This window comes from Hemibagrus wyckioides, linkage group LG27, assembly GCF_019097595.1.
Source record: "Hemibagrus wyckioides isolate EC202008001 linkage group LG27, SWU_Hwy_1.0, whole genome shotgun sequence".
Taxonomy (NCBI): Eukaryota; Metazoa; Chordata; class Actinopteri; order Siluriformes; family Bagridae; genus Hemibagrus; species Hemibagrus wyckioides.
Window position 1 is genome coordinate 18,204,559 of NC_080736.1, and position 16,037 is coordinate 18,220,595.

The 16,037-nt window shown below is 38.7% G+C and overlaps 2 protein-coding genes across 5 annotated transcripts in view; one reads left to right on the forward strand and one right to left on the reverse strand.

Annotated features, from left to right (window-relative positions):
• Positions 1 to 3,485, forward strand: part of atp6ap2 (ATPase H+ transporting accessory protein 2) — a 9,605-nt gene extending 6,120 nt beyond the window's left edge. The window contains exons 8-9 of the mRNA XM_058381699.1: positions 36 to 155; positions 2,593 to 3,485. Coding sequence (XP_058237682.1) covers positions 36 to 155; positions 2,593 to 2,787 — 315 coding nt within the window. The 3' untranslated portion in view covers positions 2,788 to 3,485. The remainder of the gene's footprint in view (positions 1 to 35; positions 156 to 2,592) is intronic.
• Positions 3,486 to 4,499: 1,014 nt separating this feature from the next.
• On the reverse strand, positions 4,500 to 15,576 carry LOC131347569 (myelin-oligodendrocyte glycoprotein-like). Of its 4 annotated transcripts, none has more exons than XR_009203797.1 (7): positions 15,439 to 15,576; positions 13,507 to 13,547; positions 13,058 to 13,375; positions 7,935 to 11,767; positions 7,460 to 7,810; positions 6,888 to 7,019; positions 4,500 to 6,395 (listed from the first exon to the last, which is right to left on the reverse strand). XR_009203797.1 is itself a non-coding variant. In XM_058381717.1 (4 exons), the coding sequence occupies exons 1-4, from the start codon at positions 15,459 to 15,461 to the stop codon at positions 11,673 to 11,675; spliced, it is 477 nt and encodes a 158-aa protein (XP_058237700.1). In that variant the 5' UTR covers positions 15,462 to 15,576; the 3' UTR covers positions 11,647 to 11,672. The 4 variants fall into 4 exon arrangements, 1 of the variants encoding a protein (XP_058237700.1); XR_009203798.1 differs by having other exon boundaries at positions 4,502 to 5,101; positions 6,307 to 7,019; XR_009203796.1 differs by having other exon boundaries at positions 4,503 to 5,101; positions 6,307 to 6,395; positions 7,460 to 11,767.
• Positions 15,577 to 16,037: the final 461 nt, after the last annotated feature.

Below are 16,037 nucleotides of genomic sequence, written 5' to 3' on the forward strand. Positions count from 1 at the left end.
CTAGGAGTTAATTCTAACTTCATCACGTCTTCTAGTTCGCCGATGACGTCTTCGGCGTTTACAGCAGCAACGCAGTGGTGGAGGTGGTGACGGTGAAGGCGTTCGAGACGCCAGTAACCAGGAAGTCGCGCTCCATCTTGGAGGCTAAGCAGAAGGTGAGTCTTTTATATTCTGCGCCACAGAGAATGATTTTGACCTCAGTACATGATGACAACATGACCATACGGCGTTATCGTGACCATCTAAAAGGAAGTTTAATTTTTGGTGGTATTTTTTATTACAGGAAATGCACTGTGTGAATGCATCGACTGTGTGTTTAGATGAAAACACTAGGTTGGGTCATACTGCCTTCTAAAAGCAGAAGAAAACGGTTTTATATCGCAACATATCATTAATATAACAAATCTAGTTAGTTAAAAAAGTAGTTCTCTGATATCAAGATGTTAGAATTACAGTGCATCTGTCGTGGACGTTTCCCAAACCCCCCATTCAAAACTTGGTGAGATAATTATAGACTTACTCTCTCCTTTGGTTGGTAAAGTACCATTTTCCGGTGCGGTTTATTTGTCCTGTAAATCAAACCCACAGGACACCCCTCAAAATCACATTTTCTCAGTTCTGAACAATAACCACTGTGACCCATTTGCTAAAAATTAAGCATGCAAGTTTGTTTGTACTACATGCTCCACAGAAAACCTCAGAAGCCCCACGCTGGTCAGAGAGACACGCACACAAAGCTTAAACCTTCAAATACTGGTTCTAGACACATGCTCCCACTGTGCAATTTATATCACATGATATAAACATGTAAAGTTGAACAATATTGAAAGGTTACAATGCGTGAACACTAGAACTGTTTAATCACTGCATGCGTAATGAGCTACATATGTACAAATATACATAAACTTTTGCTTTCTCTTTAAAAGCTAAATTATGCACATGCCCATGTGAACCGGGAGTTTGTGGTTTAATGCACCAGATACGAAGACTTTAACTTCGTTCAGTTTGCAGCAGTCATCGTCTGGAAGCAGTCTCGCCCTGATTGTGTAGTGACAACACAAAACCAACACCACTGTGACTAGAGAGACTTCTAAACCAGCAGAATTAGGCTTTTAGCCCGAGTGGCATTAAATGAGAAAAGAATTAAGACTTTTCCGGTGTGTCTGAATGTTCAGACCGCTGCTCACCGCTTTGGGGGACCTTCTGTAACCATTCCGGAAACAGTTTTTTGCTCAGGTGTGTATTTTGTGGTTTCGCCGTAGTGGGACACGTGCACCAAATAGCACACCTCGCTGACAAACCTGACCCCAGAACTTCCCGTATCCCGGGCTAAGTGTGTCTCACTCTCTAGTAGGAGTGTCTCTGGAGGTTATCAGGCAGAAATAATACACTTTGTAAGCCATTCTGAGGTCAGTTGTCTCATTTGATGTTAAACTCTCACAGATTTGATCTCTTACAGTGAAAGTAAGCAGGTAAACGTTCGTGTATTGGTCACAAGTAAAAGGTGCCAATACTTTTTACCCTTCATTGAAAATAAGCTCAGATTCAAACACCTTTATCACACACACACACATTTCTGTCTGAATCTTAAATACACTACACACAAGGTCACTACGTGGGACGTTTATGTCCTGTACCTTATGTACAGTGCAAATGATGTTAACATGAAGATATGTAGGATTCTAGAAGATGGGAAAGAAAGACAGAGGGAGTGGTAGTTAGATTTACTGGTTAAATAAATGTATTCAGTTAATGAAACTTTATATATAGTCCTTGCGCTACTGAATAAAAAGTTTTAAATAAAAGCTGTCAATCTGTGGGGATTCTACTGGACCAGAACTGTTTCATGGCTCCGCCCACATTTCCCTTGCTCAGCAGTGCAACGTGAAGTTGGTGAAGTTTCAGGTGGTTCAGCGCTTGGAAACATTTACACCTCTCAGTAAACCCCACGGTAAACAACGGTTAAGTAGCTACAAAAAGGAACATATGGTCAGGGCTTTCTAACCCACAGCGAGTGTTTCACATCACACACAAACAAGTGCACTTTTCCTTTTCTCTTCTTCTATAAACATTAGCCCACACCCAAGGTGACCTCGTTTCCGCTTTACATTAAGTTGCAAAACTTTTGCATGACTCCAAGACATGTTGACTGCAAAGTGTCGAACGCAGCCGATTTCTACTGAGATCGTGCAAATGCATGCACACGTTTACCCACATGTGCTCAGTGCAGAGGCACAAGAACCAGCTTTGAGAAATGCATGTCTTACTAATTTTGTTATTGCAATAAGCTCCACCCATCGTTGACAGCTCTAAGATTAAATATTTGTAAATAAACACACACTTTTGGTACACTATATCGCCAACAGTTTTGGGACACTGCTCCAATTCATTGAATTCAGGGGTTGGACTCGGCCCCTTAGTTCCAGTGAAAGAAACCCGTAATGCTTCAGCTTCATACCGAGGCATTTTGGACAATTTCATGCTCCCAGCTTTGTAGGAACAGTTTGGGGATGATGTGATGGGGGGATCATTCTAGATGAGAGAAGTGCTCTGTGTCACAACATTTACACACACTATTTTTTCCCCTCTCAGAGTAACCCAGGAAGTCTTTACAACCTGGCCTACAAGTACAACTTTGAATACGCCGTAGTGTTTAACATCGTGCTGTGGCTCATGATCCTGTTGGCTCTGGCCGTCATCGTCATCTCCTACAATCTGTGGAACATGGACCCAGGCTACGACAGCATCATCTACAGGATGACCAATCAGAAGATCCGCATGGACTAACCGTGCATTCCGCCGCACTTCTGTTGTGTTCTGTGTGTGTACAGGTTTCTCAGTTCCATACATCCCTTATGTCCAGAGTGTGTGTATATAGCTCTAATGTGTCGCTTTGTGAATATGTAGGAAGGATAAATATTTATTGATACCTGCAAGTTTGTTTGAAAATCTAAATGAACGTGTGTGTGTATATAAACGCCGGGTGAACGAATGAGCAGGAACCTTGTGTGTTTAACATTACTGCTGGCTGGAGTTTTATGGCTATGAGTGAGGGGGCTGCCGTGGATTGGTGCGAAATCTTCACACTAGTGTTGTGATCACACGTGGTGCTGTGTCGTGTTCCTGATTGAGCTTCATTCCTGAATCGTCTGTATTTATTGTTGCTGTTTTGTTTTGTTTTTTAAATTCCTGATACACTGGATCATTCGTGGTACTGATGTGTAGGGGTGGGGCGATGTACAACAATTGCATGCGATAAGATTTTAGTTGTGTTAAAAATCCTGACAATGGGTCACAGAATTTGTTTCACCTGACAGTGAGTCTTGAGCAGTGATTTGTGTGTTCACCTGAAACACTTATCTCCGTCCATCATAGGATTGAACTTCAGCTGGAAAAAAAAAAAATTGTTTTACTGACAAATGTGAAAGAGGAGACTGGGCGCTGAGCAAAGTTTGTTCATTACCAAATAAAGTCTTGTCACAGTGGCATGCTCGGTTTATTGTGAATAGAGGAATCGAGGGTGTCACAGTGTCAGTGTAGCGCCAAACCCACAACAGCATTTCAGTGATGTCTAAGTAAGAAATGTTTTTACCCAGTCAACACATTTGAGAACTTGACCCTTAGGTCAGCAATGTTGACAATTCCCAAATCACTCTTCACTGATCTGAGTCCAGAGCAGTGTGTTTTTACCGACACAAATCCAGACCATACGAGTGTCACAGCTGACACACACACACACACTGACATATTTGCAGTTGAATCACATTGACTCATGATCATGAGGTATCGGGTGTCTGCTTTCTGGCTGAGTATGAGTCAAAGAAGAACTTTGGAGTAGACTCGATGCGCTTCACTCACAAATCACACGCAACAAAACACTCTTCCTGTCACTTCCTCTAAAGCCTGCGTGCCTTATTCTCATCGTGTTAGAGGTGCAAACCACAGACGAGCAGAAATGTGGCAGCTGTAGCATCTGTATCACAGATGAGTCCGAGAGGAGTAATGGTCTCCTACTTATACAGGTAGACATTCAGTAGTCTTTAAGTATTTTACATTTTTTTTATTTACAGCTAGCAAACCCTAGTTCAAAACGCTGATACGTTATCCATATCACTGCAACAGTACTCTGTTCAGACTTTGGGAGGTGGGGCTTGGGAAGCGCATCATAAAACGCCTCTAATGTAACCAAATAACAGACTCCGCCTCTTCTCTTGCATAGAACGATACGAGACGTCCCAAGATGGCCGCTCGTACAATGTTCTACTCTTCGGTCTCTGAATGTCTGAATCTGTATGGAGCTCCATCAGGCAAACATCTGACCCCAAAGATATTTTCTGAGTAAAAGTAGACTTTTTTTTTTTTTTTTTTTTTTTTACACACAATATAATGTGTTTTGTGATGAGTAATAAAAGAGGGAGATGTTTGTCAGAACTCAGAAAACAAACAGATCAGGTGAGCTAAAGGTATTTTATAACAGTTTATTGCAAAAAATGACACAACTTTACATGAACTGAACATCACTTGTCATTTTCAATATCTGACTAGGAGAATAAAAACAAAACAGCCTTAGAATTCCGTCTCGACTCGACTCGACTCGTCTCCTCGACACACGAGCTCAGCCAGAAATGTCAAGCCAGAATGAATGCTCACAGCTTCAGCATCAGGAAAAGTAGTTTAAAAAAAATCTTACGTTTAAATGAGCATTACTGTATGTACAAGTATTTACTTAAGATCAGTCAACATTCAGACATATTTGCTTGTTAAATCTTTAACACTGACTATACAGTTTCTAGGTAAATGTACATGGCTCATGGCAGTTAGCTGGTCCATGGTTTTGCCCCAACTTTTGTAGCTCAAAGGTCAGAAATGGTACAGAAACTTCCTACGCTGCAGAGGTGAAAATGCAGCAGAAATGTACCTCTGAAAAAGTGTGTATATATGTATATATAAAATCAGCAACTGGGGCTAGATACAGTTTGATGAAGCATCATGTGGTGTGTCTGGGGTCACTCCGGGTCACAGGTTTTAGAAGAGCATAAGTGCTGTTCAGATTAGACGTCCTGGTGGCTCTGTCTGTCGTGAGGACCTGCACGTCTGCGTACTGAAAGAACGTGTTAACTAACATGTTAGTTAATTTCAGACTAAATGCAGTGCGTACACTCTTAAGTACACTCTTAAGTATCTCCACAACTAACCATGTTTTTCACACTGCTTTGAAGTGAGAGAGGAGACGAGCAGAGCTGTTTGTGTTGTACATATAACCACAATGTTCACAACAGCACAGCAATTCTGCCTGTCAATTCTGTGACTTTAACACATTCAACCATAATTGAGGATATACATCCTCAGTGAAGTCACAGTACATACAAATGCGTCTCTTTGTATTTGTGCTTGTATTCATTTTGTATAAGTGCTCTAGACGTTAAGTTTTCCTGCAAAGAAAATTAGCAAGAATACATATTTAATATATCTAGTGTACTTAAAGTGGATGTCCAAGCAGTTTTGCTGTAATTACAGTGATGAGCTTGAAGATAGCTGGTACACTCTTCATTTTTAGTGTATTCTACATTTACATTTAATCACACAGCAGGAACTTTTATCCAGAGCGACTTACAAACGAGGAAATGCAATAAGCAAAGCGATATATCAAAGCAGAGGACAGTGTAGATTTTTTTTATTGTTAGAGGGTCAGAGTGCAGAACAGAGTTTTTTAGGTTAGGGGTTAGTTAAGTGTTCACAGAAGAGGTGGACCGTCAGCCTGGTTCTTAAAAATAATTCTATTCTAAAGCTTAAATGCAAAACTATAATAGAACTTTTCATCAGCATGCTTTTTGTGCAAGTTCATAAGAATATATTTGCACTGCAGCCGTGGCGTTTCTTTAGCAGGTCTTTAACACATTTTACCAACTTGCATCACCGTCACACACACATGAACCTGTTTCAGTCTGTGGTACGCTGCAACTTTCACACGTGGGACTTTCCAACTCCAACTGACATCATGCCCGCATCTACACTGACTCAAATACTAAATATATCTCTTCATCTCACTGATCAGAATAAACACCATTAATGGAAATGGAGACAGAAAGTTTTAACACACTCAGGGGTCTTCCGAAATACAGAAAAGTTGGGAAATTGAGGTAAAATAGGAGGTAAAGATGATTGAAGAGGAGGTAGAGATGATTGAAAAGGGCTAAAAATGAGCTGAACATAAACTTTTACATTAGACGTATTGTGTAAAAAGTGTATATAAAGTCTTTTTTGCAAGAACAACAAAACAACAACAAAAAAGAGCAGTTTGCTTACCACAAGGTCGTTGTTGCCCTGACTCTGCTGCAAACCAGGGGGTTGTGTTCGGGTTTTTGGAGATCTTCTGCAGCAATAAACCGTAAGAACTAACAGAGAAAAATACAGAATTAACCCAGCGATAGTCAGGACCTGTGTCAATAACAATAATAAATGAAATAAATTATAGCACTGATTAAGCATTAAGTAATGCACAGTAGTTACTAGTGAATATTTCTACTGTTATGATGTTTAGCTAGTGTCTAAACTGTAGTAAATAAATATTGGGTAATTAAGACTCCAGGGCCTTTTTTACTGATTCAAAAGCTATATTTCATTTCATATGAACTGCACTGTACACTAATGAGATCAAATATTATCAGGTACAGTGTACCGTGTTCATGAGGATTATTCTGTACAGGAAATATAGAAAGCTATAGAATTGTTGTATATAAACCTTTTAGTCATCTCAGTTAAGGTCATTAGACCACACTAAGACTATCAGACTGATCAGAACAACAGATCTGCTATTTTCAGAGTAAACTCTCAGTATACCGTCAGTTACTACCGTGTGACCAGAATACACTGTAAATAAAACCCACCTGTAACACCTGTAATGACCAGAGCACAGTTTATTATTACTGAGATTATGAGACTCGTCCAGAGGCTGATGTCTTCAGTTCTATCTGATTCTGTGTGATTCTGCGGACGCTCAGTGTTACATGTCTGATTCTCTGGAAACAATATGAAAAAAACATAAGGTCTGGTCATTATACAAACTACTTGCTACATTATCCACATTATATCTATATTATATCCTCATTATTATCCACAACGTGTTTTATGTCAGACATGGTTCAAGGTCTAGAACGAGGGTTCTCATACTTTAGATTTTAACTTTTAGATTGAAGGTAACAGCTATTTCATTCAAGTGAGCAGTAAAACAGGCTAATAAAGTAATAATAAATATTATTTGGATAATGGAGAGTTGTGTACAATGTAACTGTCAAAAATAAATAAATAAAAATAATCACATTTTTAGAGCCACTGATTATAAAAGACATACTATAGTTTTAGAACAATAAAATAAAAGAATGAACATTCATGGCACATCTCAAGTGTGTACAAATACATCAGAACTATTTAATTTTATAATAAATTCATAATAGCTCACCAGCTGAATGATTCTGGATGTAAAGTCTGATTCCACTGCTGATGTCTGGAGGTGAAGCTTTTTGAGTCTGAATACAATAATAGACTCCTAATTCATTAGTACTGATATTGTGTATAAATAAACTGCTGTTATACTGCAGTGAGAATCTCTTGCTGAAGGTTGTGTTTCTGTAATCTGCTGACAGAGATTTGTCAGAGAAAGAGCGTAATATATATACTGGAGCTTCTGACGGCTTCATCAGGAACCAGAACACGTCTCTTACAGACACCTCACACTTTAGGGTCACATTTTGTCCCAAACTGACCGACTTCTCTGTGAAACATTCAGCAGCTCCACAGCACACAAGTAGATCTAATCAGGAAACACAAACACACACAACAAGAAGTTAGAATAATTTACGAAAAATCAGTTCAGAAGACAAAATTGTTCAATGGAAATTTACACAATTGAATCAGAAACTTGTGAATCTACTCACAAAAGTGAAGTTGCAAGATCCTCATGCTGACAGCTGAACACTGTCCAGAAGCTCGAAACACACTGCAGTGAGTCTGATTTCAGGAAACACTTCTGTTGAAGTTCAGAGGCAGAAGTGTGCGGAAGTGTACGCTGAAGTTATAACCACAACTACTTTTTTTCCTCCCTCATCCCCGCCTCAAAAAGCACTCAAACATCAGTTTCATTAATGTCAGATTTTATAAAATAACTCCAGGATGTCATTACAGTTGCATTCCCAAACCACAAGGTGTGTATTCATGTTCTGTGATTGCAGCAGTTCTCTCTGTAATATAAATCACTTCTAAATTATCAAGTGCATTCACAGGGATTACTACAGCGGACACTTCACATAGACTAAGGCTAATAAACAAATGAACAAAGTATGTATTTGCCAAGCTTTTCTGTAAGGAGAATCTTGGCTAATGCAGTTGTGTTCAAAATAATAGCAGTCCAACATCACTAACCAGATCAATCACTGTTTTTGGTAGAAATTATATTTCTACATGGCAAATATTTTACTAGTAGGAGTAGAAGAGTAATAGAAAACCAACAGACCCAACCGTAATGACATGCATGTTGCTGATGCTGTGTAACTGAATTATTCATTGAAAAGGGTGTGTTCAAAATAATAGCAGTGTGGAGTTCAATTAAAGAGGTGAATTAGTCTGTGAAAAAACTGGTGTCAAACAAGTGTCCCTTATTTAAGGATGAAGGCAGAAAATGAGGAAATACCCTTGAACTAGGTATTTCAACAAGACAACGACCCCAAAAACACCAGTAAGCGGTTCCAGACCAACAAGATTAACATTATGGAGTGGCCAGCCCAATCCCCGGACCATAATCCAATAGAAAACTTGTGGGCTGATATACAAAATGCTGTTTCTGAGGCAAAACCAAGAAATACAGAGGAATTATAGTGTAGTGCAGTCGTCCTGGGCTGGAATACCTGGAATGCCAGAAGATGGTCGACTCCATGCAACACAGATGTGAAGCAGTTCTCAGAAATCATGGTTATACAATTAAATATTAGTTCAGCAATTCACAAGAAAGCTAAATCTTCAGGCATTTTTCAGTTTATACAGTAAATGTTTGACTTTGTAAAGAAACATGCAGACACTGCTATTTTTTATTTCACCAAAATTTTTCTTCATGTATTGATTTAGAATTGAATGTGCAGTGTTCCCAAAGCGTTTGCGTTTATTGAAATAAAAGTTATTATAAGGATTTTGAGCTTTACTCACTTTTTTTTTTTAACACACTGCTATTATTTTGAACACAACTGTATATTTAATAAGCCACAGAGATGAATACTTTGTCATTGACATGGGATAATCTTCAGTACAGAAGAGTTTCAACGTCAAGTGGTGATATAGCAGCTCTGTCGTACGTATAAATATACCAGGCTTCTTGTTCATTAGAAATTCTAAAATGCAACACTTCAAATAACCAATCGTGGTAGGTGTGCAGTCAATACACTAGAGTTCAGAATTGGAGTGAAGCCTTTGTTTGATGTAAATATTTTACTCCCAGTATCGTATAGTTTCAAAGGCAAGCAGAGGAGATGTGATTAAAACTATAACCATCTTCTATTTTTGACCTTTACACTCTTAACATCAAGTATATATAAAACAAATTATTTACTTTAATTGTTTTAATAAAGATTGAATTTACATTTAGTCCCAATCTGAGTGAAAAGCATCTCTCTGAATCACAGAGCTCAGACACAATGACATGAAGACCTAACCTGATTTTGCTGCTATACACTCACCATCCACTTTATTAGGAACACCCGGCACTCATGCAGCCAGAACTAAGCTTTCTGATTTATTAACTGTGTCCACTAGATGGCAGCAGAAGAACACATGACTATGTATTAATCCAGTACACTCCTATAAGATAAATATTACTGCAAAATAAAGAAATGTGCTAACAAACATTGACAATTCTTGTAAGAAAAAGAAATCATCAGGACAACAATACATTACTCATGAATTTTTGACGTAAAAAAAATGAAATCTTGTCAGCTGAAGATGAAAAGTTAGAAGAGAGGCCAGTTTCAGTTAATTAATCTTTTAACGGAAATGTACAACACACTAAGATCCCTAGCCTGCTAGCCGACAGGTCTATCTATTCCTGAAATCTATTTCAGTTCACAGAGAAAAAATAATATTATTTGGCCATATTGTATCATAAATGTCATTTATTCATTCATTGTCTATACCCGCTTATTCCTAGGACTCCTAGGGTCACGGGAGTCTGCTGGAGCCTATCCCAGCGCACATAGGGCGAAAGGCAGGGGTACACCCTGGACAGGTCGCCAGTCCATCGCAGGGCCATCACAAATGTCAATTACTCTATATTTCTTATTTGAAAAACTGTTGGATAAAAGCAATATTTAAGAAAAAGCAACTGCTAGCGAGAAAGCTTTAAGCAGCTGTGAATGAACAAGCGGGGAGTTTCACACACCAGTAATTCATCGCTGATGATGTGCATTCTACAGTGGGCAAGAAGTGCAAAACTAAACAAATCTGAAAACAATATAAATACAAATACAAAATAAATCAGAAAACAAAATAAATATTAAACCAAAATAACAAATCTCAAAACACATGAATTTAGTTAAACCGGTCACTCAGGATATACAGGAAGTCCAGCAGGTTGCAAGAGAGGAAAGTGGATTGGTGTGTATATGAAAACAGCTCTGCTCTTACAGCACTCCTTACATACTTTAATCTGGAACAGTTTTGTCTTAAAGTTCTTTTGCTTGAGTTTGAACTCGTCTGCCTCCAGCATCCTTATTTCCCTCTTTCACCCACTCAGGGATACAGTACGGATTGTGAATGAGGACTTAATGAAGATTAATATTTGTTGTATAATGTTTACACATAATATGGTTAATGGTATTATACGCTGAAGCATTCAACCTGTTGTCTTTTCTTTGAAAAACTGGATGTTGTGAAGTTTGTGTGGTTGTTTCAATGCATGTGTTTATACCCACAACAGTTTGGGGGTAAACACAGGCACTTTTATCAAAACTGAAGCAATTCTGTTTGCAAGAAACGAGGTGAATCCTGCTGAATGGTGGTGTCTGTGCAGACCAGGACACAGCAGTCTCTAAACATTCTCCATGTAGTCAGCTGGAGTTTGATGTAGTCCAATTTATTGTCCAGGGAGCAGAGCTGTCTATTCCTGGACCAAACCCTGGGTTTCACCAGTGATGCCCGCCTTTGTTGTTAAAAAATATAAACTAGCATGAAGATCAAGAAAGCTGTCTATGGGAGAAACTCCAGCCATACTGAATCCTAGGAAAGAGGAAAAATCCACCAGAGGCACTGCACAATCATTAGCATAGACAATAGAACAAAAAACAAAAAAAAGAAATAAATAAAAAGAAAGAAACCACTGGGCAAGACACTGAACAGATGATGACAGAACACTGAAAGAGCTGGAAAGAAAACACCCAACAATAATAATCAGTGACATCACCAACAACTTCTAGGGGGCAGGAGTGATGGTCTTACAATCCACCATTTGAAGAAGACTTAAAGAGCAAAAATATAGAGATTGTACTGCAAGGTACAAGAGTCACTAATATACGATCTGTGCAGATTGTTGGTAATGTGAAAGCTGGAAAATAGAAAAGGTTTGTATGAAGGTTTGCCTCATGACTTCTTGTTTTTCTTGCACAGCGCTTACATAGTTTAGCTTCATGTTGTCTTCAAAAGGCCAAACTGTACAGCAGACTGAACCCCAGCAGGAACACGCTGCTTGCACTTTTCCTGATGTCTCCATTCTTTGGGTTGATTTTTTTTTCTTCAGGATGCAAAAACAAGGAAAGAGACAAATTACTTTGTGTGACTGAGATACAAAAAACAAACACAAACACTTGCTGCTGGATGTGTAAGTCAAAGAGAAAAGTAGAAGGGAGTCAAGGTTTTATTAACCTACATGGACACTGACCTGCAGTGCGGGAGAATGGGTTATTAATCCTTGAATTGAAAATCTTTTCTAAAACTGTGATCCTGAACATGAAGGATTTGGCAGGAGATTTGTACACATACAACACATCATACCCTACTATAGCCTGAAGGACATTTGTCATGAAGACAGCAGAAAAAGCCAAAAAGCCAAAAAATGAAGTAAAAGAATCTAATTTAAAGCAGATAAAGGAGCAGTGACATTAGCTTTAGCTGAACAGATTTGGAATTTGTTTGCTCTGTAACTGACTAACCTAGCAAATGATATATTGTACATCTTTGTTGAGGAACACGTAGCTATTGTTGTCCATCTTTTAGAGAGATTATCATGTTTGGTGTGTTTATTTCTATTTTTATACTTCAAATCCTGTACTATCAGGTGACAGTGAGTTGATCGAATATCCTGCTGCTTTAGATGTGTGTATATTTCACAGTGTACATTAGTTGGACAGTTAATGTATTTCTCTGTACTTATGTGCTTCAAACTCAGTTATACTCTGCAAGAATACAGGTGTCCTTCTGCAAATGATTCCACTCTTTAGGCTGATTGTTAAACCAAACACAGGGTCTCGTACCGAGATTTTTTTATCAAACATTTTTGCACACTGCCAGAACAGTTCTCAGCTATATTTGGTAGCACTGGCACTAAATCGCATCACATTATGCATTTAAAAATGCTGATCTGAATTCAAATAAATTTTTTATATATTTTTTATAAAACATTTATATAATAAATGTAATTTATTATCACTGACAGGTACAAGAAATCATAGCAGATGGGAGCAGGATGACAAAATCTGTTCTGCACACACCTCTACTATAGGGTATGACATGTTTGGGTTTATAACTTTTGTAGTGCAAGTCATAAAAACAACAATTATTTTCATTCAGAGATCCTGCACAAAGCCATCTAAACTTGCACACTGTCTGTTTACTAGACATGGAATGACTCCCCCCTTCTCGACCTCAAACCAATTCACAGATCATAAACCCTTTTTAAACTCACCACAGTTCCAGACTTACAGAATTCTCCATAATAATCTTCAAGGTTAGATTAACACCACTGCCTTTCAGCATCAAAACACTGTAAATGACTGTGTGCTACTGAAAAAAAGATGATACAAACCTGTAACTCTCAGTTCTACTCTCTGAACAGGTTTAGGGGCGTAACAGGTGTAAATTCCCGAGTCTGTGCGTGTCAAATTACTCAGCTGGATAGAGAAGTTTCCTTTTGCAATCTCAGTTGTAAAAGTTTTAACTCTGCCTCTGTATTCTGGGCTCTGGTCGTTAAAATCTTCTTTACCCGAGATGATATCAACCACCACTTTTTCTTCTTCATATTTCCAAATTACATCCCCAACCACTCCAGTGGGGTTGATGGAACATGATAAGATGACTTTATCACCTACTTTAGCCGTACGTATCTCATTGTTCTGCACCAACACTGAAAGAACAACATACACAATAAATCAAATGTAGGTGAAATCTACTAGTAACCAGTGCCCTCCCCTTCCTGCTGGATCGTGTATCATCAGTGAAATCACACTGTTTGTCAGGTGTGTGTTAATCTCTCACCATTGTATGTCAGCAGTTGGACCAGGAAGAATAAAATACATCTGTGGAAAAAGAAAAGTGGAACAGCAGGATTAATTTATCTTATGTTAACAGAACAAGTCAGTTCCAGGTTCAGTTTCCAGGATAACAAACTGCAAAAATCAAAGCTGTGTCTATACAAGGGTTCAAACTGTTCAGTTTACGAAACTAATATGAAAATCACCAATTTAGCACAAACAATGCAAATAAAGGTTTTAAAGTCCCATTCAGTATCTTGGTATATTTCATGTTGACTGGTTTACACAACAGCCAATGGTATGTGAAACCGCCCCCCCAACCCCGCCCCCAGCCCCGCCCAATCTAAACAAACCTGACAGTAGCTAAGTGAGCTAACTGTATTTAGAGAACAGTGAAGAATTTCGAACAAGTTTTTTGTTTTCAACTCTTGAGGATTTCTCACCACTCATCCCTCTCCACTTTACCCTGGATGATGAGATGTAATGTGTTTTCAGAGGTATGCTTTACAGGTTTAATCTGAAGCTGAGAGTCAGAAGCACAGAGGATCGTACAGAGTCATCACCAGGAATCTGACGCATCTGAGCGGTAGGCTTATGGCTGAAAACATTACAAATATTTGTCTACACTATTATCCAAGTTGTCACGCAGCTTTAGTCCTCCACCTTGTTCCAATTGTTTGTATCATCATCCAACAGCAAAAACCTTCAATATCTACTGTAAAATCTACCACAGAATTAATGGTATTTGGAGTAAATGATATTCTATATATAGTTTAACTAGTTAACTGGACAAAGTGACAAATTCTAAAATTAAAAAAAGAAAATCTCCAAAACATTTCCTAAATATACCATAACACTGTACTGACCAGAACACTAACAGCTGTCCGACACCGACAGTGATTTCAGGTGCACTACAAACCTCGTGTAAAGGAGCACTTTTTGTTGAGTCACAGTCTATGCTGTAGGCTAGTATTAGTGCTGGGTGGCTGGACAAAAAATCTGTAACTTTTTTCCAGCATAGAAACAGAACTTAAAAACAAACAGAAATGGCAAAAACAGACTGTCCAGAAAGAAGGGTTCTGAACCATAATTAAAACACTGGACTCAAGGTATGTCTTACAGGGGTGAAGATATTCCTCTATATACTTGCGTAGGTAAGTTATTGCAACGGTAATCAGTTTGAACTGGTTTATTTACATTTACATTTCTGCTGTTTAGCACACGCCCTTATTCACCTCATTTTACACAAATGAGCAATGGAGGGTTAAGGGCCTTGCTCAGGGGCCCAGCAGTAGCAGCTTGGTGCCCCTGGGATACATCGGTCATCGGTCACCGGTCACAATAGCATACTGTGGCACTCCTAAAGTAGCTTCAACTCGGTTAATTACTAATTTAACTGTAATCTGAGATCTTGGAAACACCTCAAATGTAATGCTCTCAGTAATGTACTGCCTTTACCATGCTCCAAACACTAAAGAGTTCAAAAGGACCGAAGGCTTTTGTTTTAGAAAATATACGGAAGGGTTGTGGCTGAATATAAACCTGAACAACTCCAGGTCTAATCATCAGCCTTGACCATCCCTCACGCTCATGTTATAATCTTGCGCAAGTATTATTAGCTATGTACCTGATGATGTTACTGTTTATTGCTTTAGTTTCCCCCCCCCGATAGTCTGGGCACGAAAATACACCACGGACTGAACGCCAGTTAGATTAATTTACTTTAATTCTTTATACAACCAACAAGACACATTTAAGAGCCGGAACACACTAATGTGATGACAGAAATGACCATTTTAAAAAGTCAGTTTCAGCAGTGAACGGACACACCTTTTAGCTAGCTCGCTAGCATAAAGTTAGTTAGCTAGCTAAATGTTTTAGCACATGGTTTTGGTGTTCCCGAGGGCTTACATTGGTCATTTTAGTTTATACGTACCTTTGGTTTAGGATGTAGAACATGATTAATATAGCGTTTTTATGAAACAAGAAAAATACCAACTAGGGGAATATTTTTCCAGTACAGAATTTCGAACATAGACGGGGGATGTTACGTCATGCCGGAAGAGTGGTCGTGTATGCGCACGCGCACATACAGAAAGAAAATGAAAATATGAACTAATTTTTTTACATTATTAATGCAATTTATTATTATTTTTCTTCTAATTGTTTGTCCAATTTCATTTATCATCTGAAATGAACCGCGGACAGACCCTAAAGATCTCATATCACGTACAAGCGAACAGAGCCTTGTTAACTTGGTGTGGGCGGTACTGGTCAGCAAACCCGGACTGGACATTCGGAGCATCGGGAGGATCCCCGGTGGCCCGGAGACCAAAAGCGGCTAGGTGGAGCAGAAAAGGAAAGGGCACGCAAAAAAAAAAAACAACTTCAGGAAGAAAAGTTCCGATCTGTACTGGGCTTCAAGTGCAGGTACGTTTCTGTAAATACTGTCGTTATTCTTGGCATGTATTGACCTGCTAGCAAATATTAGCGATAGCGCCCCTACTGTCGTCACTTAAAATACTATATGGTAAA

Coding starts and splice junctions, on each gene's coding strand:
- LOC131347569 (XM_058381717.1), bottom strand. CDS start 15,461: ATGTTCTACATCCTAAACCAAAG. Junction 13,548..15,438: donor TTCTACATCCTAAACCAAAG/GTACGTATAAAC, acceptor CTTTTTCCACAG/ATGTATTTTATTCTTCCTGG. Junction 13,376..13,506: donor CCAACTGCTGACATACAATG/GTGAGAGATTAA, acceptor TTGTTCTTTCAG/TGTTGGTGCAGAACAATGAG.